Below are 25,887 nucleotides of genomic sequence, written 5' to 3' on the forward strand. Positions count from 1 at the left end.
GTTCGACAAAGTTTTTCATACATGCAAAAAATGCGAATCGCAACAAACTTTTTCACATCTGATGAATAACAAACTGTCAAGTTTCCTGTCCTATCTTCTTCTTTCTCGGCACTACATCCCGGGGCGGGATTTGGCCTCCTCTACAATTGTCCTCCACACGCTCCTTTCCCTGGCTGCTCCTCTCCAGTCTCCAGCCCTCCCCATCTTTCTCCAGTCCTCTTCGATGCAGTCAGCCCACCTCTTCTTTGGTCTGCCCCTAGACCGTTTCCACTGTGGGATCCACTTGGTCATGATTTTTGGCGTCCTATCCTTTGTCCTATCAGAGTTTCCAAAAGGCAGGGAAATAAATTATCTGTCAAATAACATATAGGTACATTAGAATTCAAACGATAGCATTTTGGTAATTGCACCACTCTGAATCTTTTTACCGGGAACTGTTTCTATTCACCACGTCACTCCGATTCACCAATAAAAATAATAAATATAATAATTAAAATAAAAAAAATTAATAAAATACGGGTTTTGTCGGTTTCCAGGAAGCCATCGGATAACAAATTTTCAAAACAGCCGATAGACTGGATTATTTGTTAGGTTAGGTTAGGATATAATAAAATTGGAACATTATTGTCTGCAATGCTCCACGAACAACGCGTATTTTTCATCTCAGTTCTAGAGGCCATCCATGGACTGAAACCGTATGCGGTTTAGATCCGAGTGTTATACTAAACTTATGATTTTTGTTCATGAAAATATATTTTCACTAAATTTGTAAGTGTAAGTGAATGGTATAAACGGATAAGATCGGATGCTTATAATATACTTTGTGAAAATATATTTCCATGAATAGAAAAGATAAGCTTAGTATGGCACACGGTTCGAAACCGCATACGGTTGCTGTCCATGGATGGCCTATTATATATATGACCGTATTGTATACGGTATATAGTATTCTCTAGCAGGATACAAAATGGAGTGAGTTTTTCAAATTCAAATTGAAATTTATTTATTATGAATATATCGAGTGAGTAGGTTCCGCGAGAATTTACGGGTCCGTTATTACGCAGAGACTGATTTTTGTTCATTCGCAATAGGTTTTTATTGAACCCGTCATGATGGAAAAATGCTTACCTCAGTATCACATGCACTTGGTGAGAAAATACATTTTAAATATAATAAACATTGAATAAATTTTGCTGAGGAAAACAAGGTGCTTATTAAGTAGTAATTCGATTGTGTGAAAAATGTATATAAACACAATTATTGTACTAAGCAATAATTAAATAAGTGAATAACATTATTTGAAAGCTATTGGTATGTCATGGATTCTGCTGACACTGCTTGGTTCTCACGGAACCATCGATGGCAACACAATATAATAAACTATTAATTGTAGATAAAAATATTTTTTTCATATTCAAATAAATAATGGTCTTATTTATTGAACATTTTTTCACAGAGCACCAGAACCCAATGGGTTAATTCATTATCGTTTTTTATAATAATTGATATAAACGAAAAAATAACGGATAAGAAAAGTTTATCAGTTGTTCACGTTACATTCAAATAGCAACACCGTTTTCTTTAATAGTCCACTGCTTGGCCGAGTCAATTTAAAACATTATAACCATGTTTCATTTCAGTTCACTAATTTCTGTGCTCATTATCGCGATGATATTTTCAAGTGAAATAACGTCGTTGTTTGGCGATGAAATCGTTTGTGATGATGACGGATATGATCAGCTGGTGATCTGTAGAACGACAAAAACCAACGGATATAACATGTTTAATGCCAACAGTCTTTCAAATATTACAAATCTTAAATCAATTAAAATGCTTGAAGCTATTAAATGTAGATTGTACAATATCGACTACAGTGTTTTCATATCTTTGCCAAACCTGGACACGTTGGATATGTCGCATAATTTCCTGCGTGATTTTTCACCTTCAATTGACAGTATGCCCCGTTTATCAATTCTTTCTTTATCGAACAATATGCTAACGTCGTTCAATTCACACGAATACCTTGAATCCCATCCGAATAGAAACAACATTTATCTTGACCTATCTTATAACCTTCTAACTATTAACACAAAATCTGATGTATTTAAAAATGTGGGTTTTCTGAACTTTTTAGTCATATCCAATAACGTTGCTGTATCCATTAATAGTATTCCCTGCGTCATTACTTTGATAGTAACTAAAAACAACAATTTGTCTCTAGTTGCTGAATCCGGTGACATACAACAGTGTGCAATCTGCAATGAAACTAATTACTTGTACATGTCTCATAACAATATTGCAATCATTCCGGAAAGATTATTTTCATGCGCGGTTCGAATTCTGATAATCGATATTTCCGAAAACTTCATTACACACTTATCAGACACTACTTTCGAAATGAATACATATTTGATATATCTCGATGCATCTTTCAACCGAATTAAAACAATACCACGTAATATTTTTTTAAAAAACATTGCTTTAGAGACTCTAGATCTATCACACAACCGACTGTCATCGTTACCTGCTGACATATTCTCATCGCTAAAAGAATTGGAATTACTGGATTTGTCAAATAACAATATCATCTCATTACCGGATACGACATTCTCTGGGTCGATAGCATTGATATTTGTAGACCTTTCCAAAAACTCATTGCGCACTATCTCACCCTTAACATTCCATGAAAGTAATATTGAATTTTTGGATTTGTGTCATAATCAATTAAGCCACAGAGACGTTGTCACCCTTACTTCATTGAGATCTCTTAATAGCCTCGATCTATCCTTCAACAATATTGATAAAGTACCAACAGAAATTTTCCAGTATCCCCTTATCCGGCATCTCTCATTGAGATGCAATTTACTTAGTTGGTTGCCGCTAGACACCTTCGAAGTAAATCATCCTAATCTCAATGTGGATCTCCGCGATAATCCCTGGAGGTGCGGCTGCTTTAAGGAAATAGTCACCGGAGTAGAACGATCTGGCGCCACGTACGTCGGAGATAATTTCACTGATGGCGAAACTCCTGTTTGTATCGTGGTGGAAGGTTTACAATGCGAAAGATCGCCTCTACCAATCGTCGCACACGTTCTTTGGAATAATCAACTGGGCGATTCAGCTTGCGGGTAAGTCATATTGAATGTGATAAACTACTTCTTGTATGCTAAACTTTTAACAATCCAGACTTGACGCATAAGACTACGTCAAGCTGTCTATAGTGCGTAGAGTTACCAGTTGAAAAAATTGAATAGAGGACAAATTACTTGTAATGGAGAACATTATCGGTAGTAGATTGATACACATATGAAATAAACTTTAAATTATCTATTAAAGTAGGTATACATGGACATTATTTTTAATTCAAAGAGAGGATATTTCCTTTTTTGGATACCATTTGGTAACCATAATTGTTCGGTTGTTATACTCGATTTCACTATTCAAATTTATTTTATTTTTGCAGACATGGATGCAATGAAAATTATAGTTTACATATTAATTGATTTTATCTCGCGATTTAACATAGTTTTTTTAATTAACTATTTCTTTTATTCAACGAATAATAAACAAGATTTAAGCATGAACTATTTTAATTATTGAACATACATAATTTTGAAAACACTCATGAGAAAACATAGCCAATAGAGAAAATCAAACTTTACCGTAACTCAATTTAGAGAGTGCTTCGAACCAATTGTTTAAGTTTGTCGCAATTAAGCATGGCATTCGTAGCATTGTGGTAATTTACAGGACGCGAAACCCAAGAGAGGTAGGTTTGATTCCTGTCGGGTTTCTTCCTTTTTTCGGAAAAGATTTTTTCTATTGGCTATATTTTCTCATGAGTGTTTTCAAAATGATGTATGTTATATGATCATATGATGATATTTTTCTGTTTATTTTAATTACTGATCCTTATTCTTTCTTTTATAGGAAGAGATGGAGAGGCTTTTGAAGAAGAAGAAGAGATCTATTCTGCGCTGTCACTCTACTGATTTTAATGGTACTTCTATTTCTTCTCTGGGTATCCAGTCCTTCCATCATCGTCAACATTTTAGTGCATAGTGCAACGTAATGTTTTTCTGTCCTGGAGACTTATAAACAATAATATAGTCAGCAGACCCTGAGTGAAAAATGAGTGTTGTGTTATCGATGATGACAAATATAATCAATTATATATTATAAACATTTAATTTGTTTTAAAGTATAAGCCTAACTAGTCATTATAATATTTTTAACTACCTAATTAAATGTTGCCTTTTTTCCATCTAGAAACTAATATTAGACTAAATTAGGTAATATGTTATTATTATGTAGATTTAAACTGACATATTTTTTAGGTTTGTTAAGTGAAATCGATGTTTTTTTTAAATATAAAATTAGTATGTCCGTACTTATGTGGATTTTTTTTGTGTACGTCGTACATACATTTTGAATTTTAATAAGTACTGAAAATGTCGAAATAAATTTATTCAATTTCTCACACAGTGTTCACATTTTTGACAATAAAAAATAATTTATTGGCATTGGATAAAAATGAATATAAAACTTGTTTTCATTATTTTATTTTGAATTACATACAATTATTCATGTTAATAAATATTTTAGTTTTACTTTTTTATTCACCCTTAATATACCAAATAAAGTTTAAAAGTATTATGCATTTTAGATAATGCGAAATAATTAATTTATCTCATAATTTGTTTCGATGACATATTTTAAGCAACATCACCCCCGGCGTCATGTTGTGATGATATTACCTAATATATATTGTTTAGTAGTGGCAGGAGAACTTAAAACAAACACTAGAATATATCTATATTTTGTAAATGAGAACACTGCAATTCTTGCTAGAATTGACCCGTGTGTCCCTGATAACTGTCTTAGAAATCGGGAGCATCAGATGTTTGGTGATGCCAATTGGGAGGGCAGTAACTCTGTTCATCCTAATTGCTAAGGATGTTGACATATTCGACCCACATGAGGATGAGTATAAGTGGGTGGTGTTTTGTAAATTCTTAAGCTCATTCGGTGTACTTCCTTGTATCTATGTTTGTATTTAATCGTTCAACTGTTTTTCTACCACTGCATATATTTCTTTTTTTATATACTATTTATTTGTTTTTAAATGTTATGAAATTATTAAATTTATAATTTGCATTGTTCAAAAAATATTTCAAGTTCAATATGTAAAAAGAAATAAATTTAAATTTGAAAAGAAACGCTATTAACTGAAGAAATGTCCCGTGGATAGAAGTCTGGTAATTTTATTGATGTGATAGTCTTTTAAAATGCGGTAATTTAGAGGTTTAAAGTCAGATTAATTTCGGTATAAAAGAATTACATAATGATGGTCTGTAAATGGTCAAAAATGGTAATACATATACTTCTTTCTACCGCTGAGCAGAGGTTATTGTAAAGTAGAGGTGGAATATACGCTTTATAGCCGTGCACTTTTTTAATTATTTTTACAACACTGATACGACTCTTTGCCTGATTACCTAGCATAATGATTTTCATTTGTATTAATATATATAGTAATAAATAAATAAATAGATATGTGTAAAAAAATATTTTTAGAATGTATTACATCATTGTTTTCCTAGAACCGGATTGCAAATTTATGAAGCGGCAACTCTGTCTGCTTTATATACAACATAAACTGGTTTCGTATAAAAAACAGTCCCACATTCAGTGACGTCTCTAGGCAAAGTGCCGCCTTTAATCAGACTTAGAATGCAATCCCCTTTGATTGTTAGTCTCAAATTGTATGCAAATTTGTTTGGTACGAGGGTGGGTCAATAATTCCTTAGAAAAAAGCATTAAAACAGTTTTTTTTTTTTTTTTTTTTTCTCAACATAATCTCCTTGGAGCTCAATACACTTGGTTAGACATTTCTCAATTTTTTTTAAACCGTCAGAAAAATAAGTTTTCGGAAGGTCCTCAAAATAAGCATTTGTCCGATCGATGACTTCTTCATTTGAAAAAAAACGTTGTCCACTTAGCCATTTTTTTAAGTTTGGGAAAAGGAAAAAGTCACTGGGGGCTAAATCTGGCGAATACGGTGGGTGGTCAACCAATTCGAACTTCAATTCTTCAATTTTAGCCATTGATCATAAACATGTGTGAACACGGGCATTGTCCTGATGAAAGAGGATTTTTTTCCTGTTTAAATGAGGCCGTTTTTCTTCAATTTTGTTTTTTAGCTGGTCCAATAAAGATGCATAATAATCCCCTGTTATTGTTTTTCCTTTTTCCAAATAGTCAACGAAAATAATTCCACGTGCATCCCAAAATACAGTAGCCATAACCTTACCAGCTGATTTTACGGTTTTCGCCTTCTTTGGACATGGTTTTCCTTTCGCAATCCACTGCTTTGACTGTTCTTTCGTCTCGGGAGTATAGTGGTGTATCCATGTTTCATCTACAGTCACAAAGCGACGAAAAAAATCATCCGGATTGCGTTGCATGAGCGACAACAGGGCTTTAGAGGCCACCACCCTATTGCGTTTATTGTCGACTGTGAGCAAACGCGGCACCCATCTTGCAGAAATTTTTTTCATGCCCAATTTGTCATGTAAAATAGAAATGACGCTACCTTTTGAGATCCCTGTAACCTCAATTATCTCACTCAACTTTAATCTTCGGTCACTTAACACCATATCGTGGATTTTATTGATCATTTCTGGTGTAGTCACCTCTACAGGACGTCCTGAGCGTGGTTCATCCTTTGTTGATGTACGACCACGTTTAAATTCATTTAAGGGGGGACATGCTCGTCGAAGGTCAAAATTGAGTTTTTATTGTATTTTCAAACCATGATCCTGGACACTCCTTAAACGTTGTAGATGATCTATTTATATAATTTTGAAGCCTTATTATCCTTTATAGTTATTTTAAACATTTGATGACTGCATGAAGTATTTTTGTTACATAAAATAGTATTCTTTTAAACCTCTCGCTCTAATGTTTTAGAATATAGTCATATTTCGGTACATAACTGTGCAGTGGTGTTAAGATTTTTTACATTTATTAATTTTTAAATGCATTTATAAAACCATTAGTATAATTAATTACGAGATAATTTTTGTAAAATATTCACGATAAAAAATTATTTTGACAATCTCTGTGATCCCAAATTTGACAAGAATTAGGCATTTTATTATTCAAAAAATCGGCAAGATTAACACATTTGAAGATGATTCTAAAGATATTTATTATAAGCTATGTCTTTGACCATTCAAGTGTGATAAAAATCTTATGAATAATGATTGCTTTATAATAATTATTGACCTAAGAATAAGGTAGTGTTTTTTTGAAATACGCCATTTCTTTTGTCATTCCCTAGTAGTTAAGCTACAACATACGGCCGTAGCCATAAAATGACAAACTATAATTAAAGTAGGGAGTAAAATTATGTTAACGCGCGTGTTTGAACATGTACCTAACCGAATTTTTTTTAATTTTTTTTTAAACGGTACATGTTCAAACACGCGCGTTAATATCATTTTACTCCCTACTTCAATTTTAGTTTGTCAATTTATGGCTACGGCCGTATGTTGTAGCTTAACCACTGGGAAATGACAAAAGAAATGGCGTATTTCAAAAAAACACTACCTTATTCTTAGGTCAATAATTATTATAAAGCAATCATTATTCATAAGATTTTTATCACACTTGAATGGTCAAAGACATAGCTTATAATAAATATCTTTAGAATCATCTTCAAATGTGTTAATCTTGCCGATTTTTTGAATAATAAAATGCCTAATTCTTGTCAAATTTGGGATCACAGAGATTATCAATATAATTTTTTATCGTGAATATTTTACAAAAATTATCTCGTAATAAATTATGCTAATGGTTTTATAAATGCGTTTAAAAATTAATAAATGTAAAAAATCTTAACACCACTGCACAGTTATGTACCGAAATATGACTATATTCTAAAACATTAGAGCGAGAGGTTTAAAAGAATACTATTTTATGTAACAAAAATACTTCATGCAGTCATCAAATGTTTAAAATAACTATAAAGGATAATAAGGCTTCAAAATTATATAAATAGATCATCTACAACGTTTAAGGAGTGTCCAGGATCATGGTTTGAAAATACAATAAAAACTCAATTTTGACCTTCGACGAGCATGTCCCCCCTTAACCAGTTATAAATAGTTGCAAGTGAAGGAGCAGATGTGCCGTGAACTAAATCCAACTCATTTTTTATTTCCTTTGCTGTTAACCCTTTTATATTAAAATGTTTAATAACAGCTCTAAACTCAATTTTCTCCATTTTTTGTAAACAAGCAAATTTTTTTTTAAATGTACGAGAAACACACAACAACCCGACCAATCTGATTGAAACTTCGCAGCATACTGAATCGGTAGTGCCGCTGCATGAAAACAAACCGCTTACAGTACTAGTCGCGCCACCTGTCGGCTTTTCTAAGGACTTATTGACCCACCCTCGTAGCTATCGACCCATTTATTAATCATCATGTACTACGGACTCGATCATTTCAACGAAATATTGTCTCAAACGTCGTTGTTTTAGGAACGTAGAGACCCTGACAGGTTTGGAGGCCCCTCTTTATTTTTTTCTTATGCAATCAGTGGCGCGTTTAGTGGACGCACTGACAGATTTTGACGCCCCCGTCGAAAAAAAATGAATTTTAATTTTCCAAATAAATCCATCCATTTAAATAACTTTTATTTTTTATTTTGTATAAATTATACAAAAATGTTTTGTTGAAATTATAATAATTACCAATTTAGTATTTGGAAAATAGTTTTATGAATTTATATTAATAATAAAGTGTGAAACAAAAGACCTCACACCAATTCTTGAACTAGCATCAAGCATTTAGCGACCTGCGCAATACAAATTCATCGGAATCGGATGGATAAGTCCAGTTATATTAACTTTGTTTAATAAAGAATGTTATATTACCAAATTTTGTGAAATAAAAAAATAAAGCAGCTTATCAAATACACTTAAATTTCAAGAGTATATATATGGTTAAATAAGAAAAAGGTTCACGATGGAAAATGCTTACCTCAGTATCTCAGGCATTTGGTGAGAAAATATAATAAACGTTTATTATATATATCACTGAGGCGGCTCTCGTGGTGCAGTGGGTAAGGCGCTGGTCTTCCAGCCGAGAGTTCTAGGTTCGATTCCCGTTCATGACAAAAACATTTATGTGTTTTTCTCAAAGCCTGGGTGTTTGCGATTGTTCAAAATTACTAACAACCACCTTGTACGAAAAAGCAAGGACATGGTTATTAAAAATTCTAAAAATATATATATATATTACTAAGGTAAACAAAGTGCTTACTAAGTGGTAATTCGATTGTGTGTAAAATGTATACAAAGAATTTGCAAAATTTAATGAATAAATAAATAACATTATTTGGAAAGCGATTCGTATGTCATAGGTTTTGCTGACACTGTTCAGTTGTCACGAAACCATTGATAGCCACATATACAACGGTTTTGTGATCAAAATTAATTGAAAAATACTGTATCATTACACTAACTGGCAATGCTATATATAGAGCTCAACTTTGTCGATATTAGTTTTCATAATTTATTAAAGAAATATAAGATTTTAATAAACACATTCAAAAAACAAAACTCCAGAGGTTGTTAATTATTTTCCAAATTATACCACTCTGAACATGCCATTTTTATACCATAATAGTGTATGTACTTATGTATATAATAAATTACGACGATTAAACTCCTTCAGTAACAGAAATTAATGAACTTATTTGGAAGCAAGCGAGAGTACGTGATGTGATAAATAATGTAAAAAAAAAAAACAGTTTGTTTTTCTTTAGTCAAAACATTGATTTCTGATCAATTACAAACATTTATTGGTTATCCAAAGTTTGTCTCTAACACCCCATTGCAATTTCGAAGCTCAGCTGTAGGTATAGCAGATTAACCCACGTTTTACATGTAGCGATTTTTGTGAATATTTTCACACTTTCAGGAATTTCTTGAATAAAAGGTACATTCACATCGCAGAATTTCCCGGTTTGTTCCTCTAAGAGTTCTGTGACTAAAATAAATTGGAAGATATTGTATTAGACTATCAGTAAACTATGTTAAAACTGCTATAAAATGAGCTCTACTTGCACAGTGACCAAAAACAGACACTTTTCCGATAATATTTTACGTAATTATTGATAAAAATATGAGAATTCAATAAACATATTATTAAAAAACAGAACACTGATTATACCATATAGTCTATGTAACTGTCCATGATAAAATATTGATAGTAATGCTAAAAAAAGACAATCCTTTGACCTTTTAACACTTTTAACATCAAAAACTAATGTACATAATCTATGGAAGCAGGCGAGAATACGCGATGTGATAGATGTCGTCAATTTTCTGAAATGCCAACTGGCTGGACATGTCGCTCGTGAAATGATAATTGCTGGACAATAAATGCAATCATACAGTGGTATATAAATACTCAATGGTTTTCTTATTCCCCAAGTTGACGTCAAGTATGGACTAAGCAAAAAATGTATATGTATACTAAACAATAATTAAATAAATAACATTTTTTGAAAGCAATTCGTATGTCATGGACTCAGCAGACACTGCTTGGTTCTTACGAAACCATCTACGGCCACACAATATAATAAACTGTTTGTAGATAATAATGTTTTTGCTCAACCTCTACGGTATGTACTAAATAGCTACGCTTTGGCGTAGGCCGTAGACTGTAGACTCCCCAAATCAGTTATACGTTTAATTGCTCAAACATGATAATCGTATGTGTACCATCGTGATATCAAGAAAATGCTCACTATAGTCAGGCCTGGCCGTGACAATAAATTGTAAAGTTTGATCGTACTACTGCGCCTGCTTGCCTCGTTTATGATACTTTGAATGCAATATCTATGACTAGATAATGATGATTTTAGCATATTTATGTAAATGGACGATTCTTTTAATTTTTTTTTAAAGAGCACCAGCACTCAATGAGTTAATTACTTATCTTTTTATATATACTCGTATTATAAAGAAACCACAAAAAAGACCAGTTTATCAGTTGTTGACGTTACATTCAAATAGCAACACCGTTTTCGTTGATTGTCCGCGTCTTGACCGAGTGAATTCAAAACATTATAACTATGTTTCATTTCAATTCAATATTTTCTGTGCTCAATATCGCGATGATATTTTCAAGCGAAATAACGTCAGTATTTAGCGGTGAAATCATTTGTGAATATTATAAGTATATATTTAATACAACAACGGTCCGCTGTAGTACGACAAAAACCGACGGATATAACATGTTTAATGCCAACAGTCTTTCAAATATTACTAATGTTGGGTCGATTACACATCTTACAGCCAGTGAATGTAGATTGTACGATATCGACTACAGTGTTTTCATATCTTTACCAAAGCTGATATTTTTGGATATGTCGCATAATTTTCTGCGTGATTTTTCACCTTCAGTTGACAGTATGCCCATTTTATTTTTTCTTTTTTTATCAAACAATATGCTAACGTCGTTCGATTCACACGCATGGCTTGAATCCCATTCGAATAGAAAGAAGATTATTCTGAACCTATCTGATAACCTTCTAACTATTAACACAAAATCTGATATATTTAAAAATGTGGATTTTCTGATCAAATTCGACATATCCAATAACGTTGCTGTTTCCGTTAATAGTATTCCCTGCGCCATTCTTTTGACAGTAACTGAAAACAACAATTTGTCTCTAGTTGCTGAATCCGGTGACAAACAACAGTGTGCAATCTGCAATAAAACTCTTAAGTTGGACATGTCTCGTAACAATATTTCAATCATTCCTGAAAGATTATTATCATGCGTGGTTCAACTAAATAGAATCGATATTTCAAGAAACTTCATAACGCATTTATCCAACACTACTTTCGAAATGAATACAATTTTGATATATCTCGATGCATCTTACAACAGGTTTGAATCGTTACCGTATAACATTTTTTTTAAAAACGCAGCTTTAAAGACTCTTAATCTATCACACAACCGACTTTCGTCGCTACCTGCTGACATATTCTCATCACCAAAAGAATTGGAATTACTGAATTTGTCAAATAACAATATCGTCACATTACCGGATACGACATTCTCTGGATTGATAGCATTGAGAGAAGTAGACCTTTCCGGAAACTCATTGCGCACTATCTCACCCTTAACATTTAATAAAAATAATATTACATGTTTGAATTTGTCTCATAATCGATTAAGCCACAGAGACACTGTCACCCTTACTTCATTGAGATCTCTTATTTTCCTTGATCTATCCTTCAACAATATTGATACAGTACCAACAGAAATTTTCCGGTATCCCCTTATCCGGCATCTCTCATTGAGATGCAATTCATTAAGTTGGTTGCCGCTAGACACCTTCGAAGTAGATCATCCTAATCTCAATGTGGATCTCCGGGATAATCCCTGGAGGTGCGGCTGCTTTAAGGAAATAGTCACGGGAGTAGAACGATCTGGCGCCACGCACGTCGGAGATAATTTCACTGATGGCAAAACTCCTGTTTGTATCGTGGTGGAAGGTTTACAATGCGAAAGATCGCCTCTACCAATCGTCGCACACGTTCTTTGGAATAACCAACTGGGCGATTCAGCTTGCGGGTAAGTCATATTGAATGTGATAAACTACTTCTTTTATGCTAAACTTTTAACAATCCAGACTTGAAGCATAAGACTACGTCAGGCTGTCTATGGTGCGTAGAGTTACCAGTTGAAAAAAATTAATAGAAGACAAATTACTTGTAATGGAGAACATTATCGGTAGTAGATTGATACAGATATATAATTTAAACTTAAACTATCTATTTAAGTAGGTATACATGGAAATTATTTTTAAGTTAAAGAGAGGACAATAATATGACCTCTTTTTGGATACCAGTTGGTAACCCTAATTGTTTGGTTGTTATATTCGATTTCACTATTCAAATATATTTTATTTTTGCAGACATGGAAGCAATGAAAATTGTAGTTTACATATTATTTTTTAATTAACTGTTTCTTTTATTCAACGAATAATATACAAGATTTAAGAATGAACCATTATAATTATTGAAGATACATAATTTTCAAAACACTTATGAGAAAATATAGTCAATAGAGAAAATTAAACTCTACCGTAACTCAATTTAGAGAGTGCTTAAGGCCAATAGTTTAAGTGTGTCGCAATTAAGCATGGCATTTGTAGCATAGTGGTAATTTACAGGACGCGAAACCCAAGAGAGATAGATTTGATTCCTGCCGGGTTTCTTCCTTTCTTCGAAAAATATTTTTTTCTATTGGCTATATTTTTTCATGAGTGTTTTCAAAGATAAGTATGTTATAATGATCATATGATGATATTTTTATGTCTATTTTAATAATTGATCCCTATTCTTTCTTTTATAGGAAGAAATGGAGATTCTTTTGAAGAAGAAGAGATCCATCCTGCGCTGTCACTCTACTGATGTTAATGTTACTTATATTTCTTCTCTGAGTATCCAGTCCTTTCATCATCGTCAACATTAATTATAAACTAATAAACTTATAAACAATAATATAGTTAGCAGACCCTGAGTGACGAATGAGTGTTGTGTTATCGATAATGACAAATATATAATTTATATATATTACAAACATTTAATTTTTTCAAAGTTTAAGCCTAACTAGTCATTATAATATTTTTAACTACCTAATTAAATGTTGCCTGTTTTTCCAGCTAGAGACTAAATTTAGTAATACATTATTATGTAGATTTTAAGTAACATGATACGTTTTAGGTTTATTAAGTGAAGTTGATGTTTTTTTTAAATATAAAATAAGTATGTCCGTACTTATGTGTAGTTTTTTTGTGTACGTCGTACAAACATTTTGAATTTTAGTAAATGCTGAAAATTTCAAGTGAAATGTGTTCAATTTCTCACACAATGTTCACATTTTTGAAGATAAAAAATAATTTATTGGCATTGACAAACTTGTTTCATTATTTTATTTTGAATTATATATAATTATCTATATTCCGAATATTTTAGTTTTACTTTTTTATTCACCCTTAATATACCAAATAAGGTTTAAAAACGCTATGCATTTTTTATAATGCGAAATCATTAATTTATCTCATAATTCGTATCAATGACATATTTTAAGCAACATCACCCCCGGCCTCGTGTTGTGATGATATTATCTAATATATTGTTTGGTAGTGGCAGGAGAACTTAAAACAAACACTAGAATATAATATCTATATTTGGACACGCGGTTTTTCAGATTTATAAGTAGTGTAAATGAGAACACTGCAATTCTTGCTAGAATTGACACATGTGTCCCTGGTAACTTCTTCGTTTTAGAAATCGGGAGCATCAGATGTTTGTTCTGCCAAGGTTCAGAGCAAATCCGCCATTTGTGATGCCAATTGGGAGGGCAGTAACTCTGTTCAACCTAATTGCTTAGGATGTTGACATATTCGACCCACATAAGGATGAGCATAAGTGGGCGGTGTTTTATAAATTATTAAGCTCATTCGGTGTACTTCCTTGTATCTATGTTTGTATTTAATCTTTCAACTGTTCTACCACTGCATATATTTCTTTTTTTATATACTGTTTCAAAACTATTTATTTGTTTTTAAATGTTTTTTTTTTTGGAATCAATTGAGCTCTTCTCTGAATGGAAGGCTATTCTGCTTTACAATGATTTACAAAAGTAAACATACATTTTTTTTAACTGCAGGCATAAATAGTTACATTATTAATAATACAGAATTAAATTTTTGTTACACTATACACTAAACATTTACGTTACATTTTTGGAGAAATTCATGTACAATTTTCATAACTGAAATATTTGGTTTTGCCAGGAACGAATTAGTTTTTTAAATGTTGTGAACGTGTTAAATTTATATTTTGCAAAGTTCAAAAATATTTCAAGTTCAATTTGTAAAAAGAAATAAATTGAAACTTGAATTTGAAAAAAAAAACGCTTTTAACTGAAGAAATTTTCCATGGGTAGAAATTTCACGTATGGTAATTTTATTGATGTGGTATTCTTTTTAAATGCGGTCAATTCAGATTAATTACCGTATAAAAGAATTACATAATGATGGTCTTTACATGGGCGAAAATGGTAATACATATACTTCTTTATACCGTCGAGCAGAGGTTATTGTAAAATAGAGGTGGAATATACGCTTTATGGCCGTGCACTTTTTTAATACTTTTTACTACCCTGATACGACTCTTTGCCTGATTACCTCGCATAATGATATTCACTTGTATTAATATATGTAGTAATAAATAAATAAATAGATATGTGTAAAAAAATATTTTTAGAATGTACTACATCATTGTTTTCCTAGAACCGGAGTGCAAATTTATGAAGCTGCAACTCTGTCTGCTTTATTTACAAAATAAACTTGTTTCTTATAAAAAAAACATTTTCTCATAAAATTGACTAAAGCCGGTATTAACAAAATTTAACGGTCCCACATTCAGTGACGTCTCTAGGCACAGTGCCACCCTTAATCAGACTTAAAATGCAATCCCCTTTGATTTTTAGTCTCAAATTGTATGCAAATTTGTTTGGTAGCTATCGACGCATTTATTAATTATCATGTACTACGGACTTGCGCATTTCCACGAAACATTGTCTCAAACATTGTTGTTTTAGGAACGTAGAGACCCTGACAGGCTGGGAGGCCCCTCTTTATTTTTTTCTTATGCAATCAGTGGCGCGTTTAGTGGATGCACTGACAGATTTTGACGCCCCCGTCGTTAAAAAATGAATTTTAATTTTCCAAATAAATCCATCCATTTAAATAACTTTTATTTTTTATTTTGTATAAATTATACAAAAATGTTTTGTTGAAATTATAATAATTACCAATTTAGTATTTGGAAAATAGTTTTATGAATTTATATTAATAATAAATTGTGAAACAAAAGACCTCACACCAGTTCTTGAACTAGCATCAGTGACGTCCCTAGACAAAATGCCGCCCCTAGGCAGCGTCAAAATGCCGCCCCATTTTTTATCATCCTATCATTACTCCAATATCTAAGAAATGTGTTGTATGAAGCATGGCCCCCTCATCCTGAAGCGAGCCCCATGTTAGGATCTTTGGCGCCCCCCCCCTACCTATCGCTCAGGATAAAAGCAGTGTGACGCTCTACAGTAATGTCTTCCAAATGGTGTACGCGTTAAAATTGATGTATTTTTTTTTTGTATATTTTAATACATACACTTGAATTATGGAGTTTATGAGTATCGCTACACAATTATAAATTGTATTGTGTAACCACATAATTTTAAATAATTTCATTATTGAAAGAAAATAGCGCCACAGGCGAATTTTTTGCTATTATAGCAAATTTGTGATATGTGTTTATCTCACTTATCGAGCCCGGGCACTAGGCTAGAGCCCTGTCAGCCCCCGCCCCCCTTGTGGGGGCCACGGTATGAATACATTACTAATAAAATATACACCTACCACTAAGCTGAAACATTCAAAATTAAATTTAGATACGAGTATCAATAAATAAATAAGCGAATAAATATAATATTAGTTAGACACTTACCCAAATCACCAGAGTCTGAGATGCCATTTGGTTGATATGTCTGACACATTTCGTTTGTATCATTTAGTAATACCTGCGCAGATGTAATATTTTCACACCATTTTTTCTATGCTATTATTGTACCCTACAACATGTAAACAAAATAATTTTCCGCATTATTTTTTTAATATAAACCTAAATTTAATCATAACATACACTATTAATTAATAGTCTCAACATTCAACCGTTGATGATTGAAATAAACTACAAATCCACACTATTATCAGCAAAAAATATGTTTACAAAAAAACGACTTAAAATAAGGTATTGCACAGTATTGTTTTCACAGCACGATAAATATGATATAATCTAAGTAGATACCTACTAGTGTACATTTTTATTACAATTAGCTGGTACTTAACGTAAATACCTATTATATGCACGAATACTGATTGATTATGTCAAATGTCAATAAGGATTAATAATCATTATGAATAGGTATCTATTTGCAATCGGTACATCCGGCAACTTTTAAATCTCGCGAATAACTGGCAAAAATATTTGGCTAAATTAAAAAATACGGTATGTAACTACCTATAAATCTCTACCATAAATTCTCCTTGTTTCGTTACCAACGTTGATATAATATAATATTATTTTCTTTTAATAACTATGGCGCGACATAAGTATTGGCTGTTTGCGCAGTGTACCAACCACTGTTATGAAAGGAACTCTTTAATCTGAGTAAATGACATTATATTATTATGACTGATTTATTATTCGTTTGTGGTGTTTTACATTTATAAAAATAGTCATTATGTGTCTAGGCGCCAAGTTTATTAGCATTTGTATACGAAACCGAGCAGTCAAAAATATAATAAAAAAATCGCTAGCGGAGCTTGGTGACATCATACTAAAATCGCTGCGAGTACCTAATGGGTAATAATAAAAAAAAAGCATCCGGAACAAAACATCTCCAACGCTCTGGTTATAATATAACTAAGCTTATGCAGCTATTTCTATATAATACCAAATGATTCTCCTCGATTTGCCGCCCTTCGAGTATCTGCCGCCCCCAAGCGACGCTCAATCTGCCTACCCCCACGGGACGTCACTGACTAGCATCCAGCATTTAGCGACCTGCACAATACAAATTCATCGGAATCGGATGGATACAGGGTCAAGTCCAGTTAAATTAACTGTGTTTAATAAAGAATGTAAAATTATCAAACTTTGTGAAATAAAAAAACAAAGCAGCTTATCAAATACACTTAAATTTCAATCTTACACATAGGCATTGTTTTCAACATTAATTTATTGGTTATCCAAAGTGTGTCTAACCTAACATCTCATTGCGATTTCGAACTGACTTGTAGAGCAGGTGATCACCCGTTTCATATGCAGCGAATTTTCTGAATATTTTTCAACACTCTCAGGAATTTCTTGAAGAAGACATTCACATCGTACCTAGAATTTTCCGGTAAGTTTTGTAATATATAATATATGTAGGAGTGGTCGATGGTGTGGTAGAAACAAGATGATCGTGGTCATTCGTGATGATGGAGAAGTAAGAGTTTATTTATGGTGTGACGTTGCAGACGTCACCAACGGGCTAATTAACAATCATAATTAGTGGAGAGGTTTTTTCTCTCGCGGGCAACACAAAAATCCTGCGGTTGGCACTTCAAGCTTCCGGGTTGGATAAGTGGTGGGGGGGATCGATGTCAGGCGATCGAATTTTGTTTGGATATTTTCCTTCTGGTTGACCCTTGGGAACGAGAGGACGTGGGAGGAGTGATTCCCGCTTGGCAAATTGCCAAACGGCTGTAAATACATTTCAATTTCATTTTTTTAGTATTAATTAATTTTAAGTATTTGTTTTAATTATAACCTCACTCACATGTGGATATTTTAGTTTAAGTTAGGTTAGTTGCTGAGAACTTATTGTGTTAATATTTTAATTTGCAGACGCTAATATTGTGTCTTTTGTATAACGTAAATATTTATGTATTTTAACATCGTCGTTTATGAACGGTGGTGATTTTTCTATGGCCTCATGTCGCCATTTTTGTACCATTGACTTTTAATTACATTTTCATTAAATGCAGTGAGGTTAATTTATCACGGTGTTTCATTTAATTTAATTGTATCCCATAATATTATGTTCTTTTATGCTCTTTTCTTTCATAGAAAAGGCTTTGGCGTCCAATAGAGTCAAGTTTTCAGTGCTCGCAATTGACTCCTGCAGCGGTATGGTAAACATTATCCATCGAATACCAATTGATTTCGATGGTCCTTTCCGTAACAGGATTGGAATTCATCAGAGAGATAGTGTGGAAACCCAGTACCCTGAGCTAGCGGTGCCTGTTATCCACATAGCTTGGATAACAGTGTTAAATGGTGGTCGGATGCTATTTTTATTTAACACTAGCTGAAGTACCCGGCTTCGCACAGGGTCGCTTCGTGGTTATATTTATATTAGATATTTGAAAAATAATAAGAGGTAATTATTTTTTTAATATTAAAATATCTGCGCAATACAATATGGCAATATGAAAATAATTCTAATATGAGTAAAGGTCAAACATAAGAACACTACATTAAAATCGAATCTAAAATATGAAAACGTTATTAATGTTATTAATATGTAGTAAAAAAGAATCAAAATTGGATGGAACAAACAAACAACAAACTTTGTATTTTATATAATATTAATTTAGAAACCTTCGCAGGTGTCACAACAACTGACAAAAGTTTCATCGCAATCGGATGAATGGTATAGGAACGCATACGAATAGTAGAAGAAGATGATTTTCTAATTCAGAAATCTTCGTGGGCATGCGCATGACAACTCACCAAAGTTTCATTGCAATCGGAGTAATGGTATAGGAACGCATACAAATAGAAGAAGAAGAAGATGGTTGTACTAATTCAAAAACCTTCGCGGGCGTGCGCACAACAACTGGTCAAAATTTCATCATAATCGGATGAATGGCATAATAACGCATACAAATAGAAGAAGAAAAAGATGGTTGTACTAATTCATAAACCTTTGCGGGCGTGCGCACAACAACTGGTCAAAATTTCATCACAATCGGGTGAATGGCATAAGAACGCATACAAATAGAAGAAGAAAAAGATGATTGTACTAATTCAGAAACCTTTGCGGGCAAGGGCACAACACTTGATCAAAATTTCATTGCAATCGGATGAATGGTATAGGAACGCATACGAATAGAAGAAGAAGAAGATGGTTGTACTAATTCAGAAACCTTTGCGGGCTTGCGCACAACACTTGATCAAAATTTCACTGCAATCGGATGAATGGTATAGTAACGCATACAAATAAAAGAAGATAGAATAGAAGAAGAAGATGGTTGTACTAATTCAGAAACCTTCGCGGGTGTTGGCACAATTACTGACGAAAATTTTATTGCAATCGGATGAATGGAATAGAAACGCATACGAATAGAAGAAGAAGAAGAAGATAGTTGTACTAATTCAAAAACCATTGCAGGTGTTACCACAACAACTGACGAAGGTTTCATTGCAATCGGATGAATGGTATAGGGACCATATGAATAGAAGAAGAAGAAGATGGTTGTACTAATTCAGAAACCTTTGCGGGCAAGGGCACAACACTTGATCAAAATGTCATTGCAATCGGATGAATGGTATAGGAACGCATACGAATAGAAGAAGAAGAAGATGGTTGTACTAATTCAGAAACCTTTGCGGGCTTGCGCACAACACTTGATCAAAATTTCATTGCAATCGGATGAATGGTATAGTAACGCATACAAATAAAAGAAGATAGAATAGAAGAAGAAGATGGTTGTACTAATTCAGAAATCTTCGCGGGTGTTGACACAATTACTGACGTAAATTTTATTGCAATCGGATGAATGGAATAGAAACGCATACGAATAGAAGAAGAAGAAGAAGATAGTTGTACTAATTCAAAAACCATTGCGGGTGTTACCACAACAACTGACGAAGGTTTCATTGCAATCGGATGAATGGTATAAGGACCATACGAATAAAAGAAGATAGAATGAAGAAGAAGAAGATGATGATTTTTCTAATTCAGAAACCTTCATGGGTGTGCATACAACCATTTACCAAAATTTCATTGCAATCGGATGAATGGTATAGGAACCATACGAATAAAAAAGAAATAGAATGAAGAAGAAGAAGAAGATACCACAACAACTGACGAAGGTTTCATTGCAATCGGATGAATGGTATAGGGACCATACGAATAGAAGAAGAAGAAGATGGTTGTACTAATTCAGAAACCTTTGCGGGCAAGGGCACAACACTTGATCAAAATTTCATCGCAATCGGATGAATGGTATAGGAACGCATACGGGACAGACACACAGACAGACAGACATACAGACAGACAGACATTCATTTTTGTATATTAGTATAGCCTATACTCTTCCCGTAAGTGCAAGCAATAAGTTTACAAAGTTTTATCGCAATCGGATGAACGGTGTGGCTGCGCATTCAATACGAACAAACAAACACACAAACACACAAATACACAAATATTAATTTTTATATATTAGAAGATTTGGCGCTTTAAGACTGAGCTGAACAGGAACAAGGTCATTCATAGTTCATTCAAAGACTAATCTCAGCGTTGAAAGGACGTCATTTTAATTCAGTCTAACCTCAAAAACCTCTAACCATCGGGGATTTATTTTAAGGAATGCATATAACCACTTACCAAAATTTCATCGCAATCGGATGAATGGTATAGGAACGCATACGGGACAGACACACAGACAGACAGACATACAGACAGACAGACATTCATTTTTGTATATTAGTATAGCCTATACTCTTCCCGTAAGTGCAAGCAATAAGTTTACAAAGTTTTATCGCAATCGGATGAACGGTGTGGCTGCGCATTCAATACGAACAAACAAACACACAAACACACAAATACACAAATATTAATTTTTATATATTAGAAGATTTGGCGCTTTAAGACTGAGCTGAACAGGAACAAGGTCATTCATAGTTCATTCAAAGACTAATCTCAGCGTTAAAAGGACGTCATTTTAATTCAGTCTAACCTCAAAAACCTCTAACCATCGGGGATTTATTTTAAGGAACGCAATAATTATTATTTACAATTCTCGGTCGAATGAATAATCATTATTACTTTTATTATTATTACCTCCAAACATAACATATGCGACGTAGCCTGGTGCCGGCCGACGGAATACAGGGCTGTCAAAAAATTTTAAGTTAAAAATAGCTTACTGTACAGATGGAATAATTACATACTTCCAAGCGTCAAACGGCATACAACATTCATCTAAAATAATTATGAAAAGACTAGCTGATTATGTTATTTTATTTTCGTATTGTTCTTATTTTTTTGCTTATCAAAATATTTCACATATTATCTGATGATGTGTATTTTGGATATATCGTAATATGTATCTGGTCTCATTAAAATTGCTATTAAGTTGATATAACATAGGAAAATCTGTAAATCATTAAAATTTTAATTTAGTCATAGTTTTTAATTAAACCGGTGCAATTACATATTAGATTTTAACACTGTTGTACTGTGTGACTTTTATAATATCAGATAAAACTGTAGGATGTCAGCAGAAGAGTAAACAAAACCCAGCTCATGGGATAACCGAATGGTAAGCAACTGTATATATAATATTTTCCCGCCAAATTGCACACAATTAAAAACAATTTATCATAAAAACAAGTAAGACGTCTTCGACAGCCCTGGGTGATTGATTCGATAAAGTCGGCAGTTTTTTTGTCTTGTTCTCTGCGATCGATCGCTAGCTTTGAATAAAAAAAATCTATGGGTGACCACGTTAATAATCATTTTTTATGAGTATAAATTATTTCTTGCATTGGTTTTTATTAATTAATAATTATTGTACCTACCAACTAAACTTGTTTGTTTGTTAAGTTAACGTTACTTGTTTGTAAAAGTGTCAAGACTAAATTAATTAAACTAATCGGGTAAGTAATAAAAAGTCATTAATTGAGTTAAAATTTACTTGGTAGAATTCTATTTTAAAAGAAATGAAAATATAATTAATTATATTTTCATTTCTTTTAATAAAAAGTCACTTTCTTTTATAATAAACAGACATCACTATATTAATTTTTTTTTAAATACGCATTAGAATTAAACAATATGTACCTATTTTTTTTTAATAGTTATGTAATAGGTCTTACATATTCAAAATAAATACTATTCATTAATAATGTTTTTTGGATAGCACATGAAATAAAAATGTAGGTAGATATGTATTTCAACATCCTTCGTATGTTTAGCTCTCGGACAATTTCAGGTTAAAACGTTATTAATATATTATTATTAAGTTTATATCGTGGCTATCCATCATATTGGTTGCAATGTTTTCCACCAAATACCTGATTAACAAATTGAATTTAGTAACATTTACGTATATTATAAGATATCATTTTTTGGTCACCCCATATTTTATACACTTTGACAGTGTTATGATTTAAATTAAATAAGAGATCATTATTATTACTTTAGACCAAAGCATTGTCGGCGACCTTTGCATATTACCAGTAGAGCAACAATTCCGGACCACATGTAAAAAAATCATATTTTCAATTCTCAAGGGCAATTCTGTAGAGCGTCCCCGATATATCGTAAGTTTTATCATATCGTTGCAGTTATTTTTACTATTATATCCGCATGTGAAAGTATTTTTGTATTTACATGTAATGGCATTATTTTATCTACATGTGAAACTCTAGTTATATTTAGTTATAATGAAGTATCTTAAAGTCAGTGTAAAACAATGTGTTGTTTCGATTTTGTGTCACCCATTTTGTTAACTGTGCGCGACGAGCAAGCAAGCAATTTTGATTCTTGTGGCAATTCGCATGAGCGGAGCGCATGTTTCGATTACGGCGCGAAATCATCATTATTTTTTTTGTGCCTTTAAAACAATGCGGATGCATTTTTTTTGTACTGTTTTTCAAAAAACCACGCGGTTTTCATTTTGAACGCGTGAAGTTGGAAAGTGTGTGTTGGATTTCGTTGCTTGATAAACGGCCATTTTGCATTCGGTTCAGATCCGAAAATTTCAAATCCAACTTTATCAAGTACATCCTTTACATCTTTTCAAATGTTTTGTTGAATTGTGTAATGCTTTGTTGTTTCCAATCAAATGTCATAGCTAGATTCGTTTGATTGAAAACGGGCGTTGGCGAAATTTCGAACCGGCATTTGCGGGTTGAAGCTGGAAGAGGGTCTTTTCATCTTGGCACGTGGCGACGACATTCGGAGACTTCAAGCAAACTTCCGCTGCGATCTTCTTCGTGGATATAGGAGATTCATCGAAAACATCCCCACGAAGCTGATGGCAGACATTGGACGTTTCCGATAGAAGCCCATGCAGAGAAACAAAACCACGCTCGCAAACCAAAGATGAAAACATCCCCACGAAGCTGATGGCAGACATTGGACGTTTCCGATAGAAGCCCGTGCAGAGAAACGAAACCACGCTCGCAAATCAAAGATAAGTACCTATTTTGATAACAATTGGTGCTGTTTTTCGAGATTTCAAATTCATAAATTATTAACGCTAGAATATCTTCTCAATTATTTCACCATTTCCATCTAGTGAGGGTCAGGCTTTCTTCGAATTCCGAAAAGTTAACGTTCCCAGTGGGTGGCTTAATATTTAATAATAATTTGATAGTTTTAAAATTTAAATTCGCAACAAAATTTTTTCTTATCCAATAGCGCTCAGCTCTAGTTTCTCGCTAAAAGCACGTGTGATTCGTTCAACACGCAAATCATCGCTTGACTGCACTGACGCCTTATTCTAACACGAAACATTTTGTTATATTACGTTTGTGCCGCGACATTTTTTTTTATTATTTTGAAATTGAGTCATGGTTTTTAATACATAGTTAATTACATTTGTGATTCGTGATTAATTCAGATTCAATTTCAATTTAAGTATAACTCATTATATTACTAGATAGGAGTTGAATTTTTTTATCAAAAAAGACTGGTTTGTTCATCAACTATTATTGTGGTGACCTAGAAAGCGTTACATTTATGAGATGTAAAGCTCTTTCAATTTAAAGAATTTCCAGTAACGTCTGTTCACGACCTTTTCACACGAATTGAGATGTTGGAGATTCGGGATCTTCCGTCTTCCAACATGTTAGTCTAGGTACTTTTTAAAGTCCCAGAATGATGGAGCCCTGGGGTGGTTTCGTTTTAAAGAGAGAGATTAGCACTTGGGTACAATTCCAAGAGGCGTGATAGTTCAATTTGAGACGCCGAGCTTAACTTCTTCCTTAGTTAAAGACTTATTAGTCTGGCGGTCAATTGTAGAATGGCCGCACAGTTCTCTTAACCTGCAAAAGTATAAAGGCTTACACGATCTTTCAGTGTAAGTCATTCAGTAGCTTACCTGATTGCATTTCAATTAGCATCAGGATACCGTTTAACATGCTAAGAGGATTCTTATAATTTGTCAAGACTTAAGTCTACGCCCGTTCATATTTTCTACTATGTAAGGATTTTGTGTTTGTCACTCCTTAAGTATAGACTTCTAGAAATATTAAGTCAACTGACTGATTATTTCCAATCCCTAAAATGTTATCATTTTGACATGAGTCCTTGGACGTTCAGTTACGATCAAGGAGGCTTTTTTATCTTACTTCCTCTTTAGCATGTATGTTCCATAATTGTGGAACACCTCATTGTGTGAACAATGTGTTCGCACGACTCAATGATTCCATGTGGACAGCGGATGCAAGATTGCTTCTGCATTCAGCTGTTTTACGTCCATGATTGGTATAATATTCCAATCATCTGACAGATGTTTTTACAAGTAAGGGTATGCATTCGTCATAACCTCTCACTTTTTTTTATAAATAAGGAATGCCTACGAGTTGTGAACGGAGTAATCGTGGTGTATTTTCATAATCACAGTGCGCGAACACTGATTTGATTTTCTTTCACACCATCGATTGCTTCAGTAATACACCATAGACCGGCCTACTTAGTTAGTACCGTTGTCTTGTGTCTCGTCTTTACAAACCGGCATCGCAGTTGATTTCTGATTTGTAAAGGCAAGACAAATATGTACCTTACACAGGAGTTCCTGTGAGACAAGCGCTTTTTCTGCTTGTCTTCTAACGACTGAAGGGGAGATATGTGATATCACTATCATCACTATATCATCCAGCGTTTCATTTTGCGCTCTGTGTCACACTGACATACGCAAACTTCGATATGTTAGTAC

General features: G+C 33.2%; 1 protein-coding gene and 1 long non-coding RNA gene across 2 annotated transcripts; both read left to right on the forward strand.

Moving 5' to 3' along the window:
* The first annotated feature begins 1,539 nt into the window (after positions 1-1,539).
* LOC147069261 (uncharacterized) lies at positions 1,540-4,591 on the forward strand. Its single transcript, XR_015071230.1, has 2 exons — positions 1,540-3,128; positions 3,931-4,591. It is a non-coding gene; the product is annotated as an uncharacterized LOC147069261 (long non-coding RNA).
* On the forward strand, positions 1,767-13,507 carry LOC147069262 (uncharacterized). Its single transcript, XM_085951142.1, has 4 exons — positions 1,767-2,993; positions 11,706-11,868; positions 12,587-12,665; positions 13,449-13,507. Exons 1-4 carry the CDS (start codon positions 1,780-1,782, stop codon positions 13,505-13,507), a joined length of 1,515 nt encoding a protein of 504 aa, XP_085807268.1. The 5' UTR covers positions 1,767-1,779.
* Positions 13,508-25,887: the final 12,380 nt, after the last annotated feature.

The sequence above is a fragment of the Rhyacophila brunnea genome, unplaced genomic scaffold (assembly GCF_057557595.1).
Source record: "Rhyacophila brunnea isolate RB1 unplaced genomic scaffold, BYU_Rbru_1.0 scaffold_24, whole genome shotgun sequence".
Taxonomy (NCBI): domain Eukaryota; kingdom Metazoa; phylum Arthropoda; class Insecta; order Trichoptera; family Rhyacophilidae; genus Rhyacophila; species Rhyacophila brunnea.

Bases quoted from the DNA above. Each gene is read 5' to 3' on its own strand.
- LOC147069262 (XM_085951142.1), top strand. From the start codon at position 1,780: ATGTTTAATGCCAACAGTCTTTCAAATATTACAAATCTTAAATCAATT. The intron at 2,994-11,705 runs GTACGTCGGAGA...TTCCGTTAATAG, and splicing joins GTAGAACGATCTGGCGCCAC to TATTCCCTGCGCCATTCTTT. The intron at 12,666-13,448 runs GTAAGTCATATT...TTTCTTTTATAG, and splicing joins CTGGGCGATTCAGCTTGCGG to GAAGAAATGGAGATTCTTTT.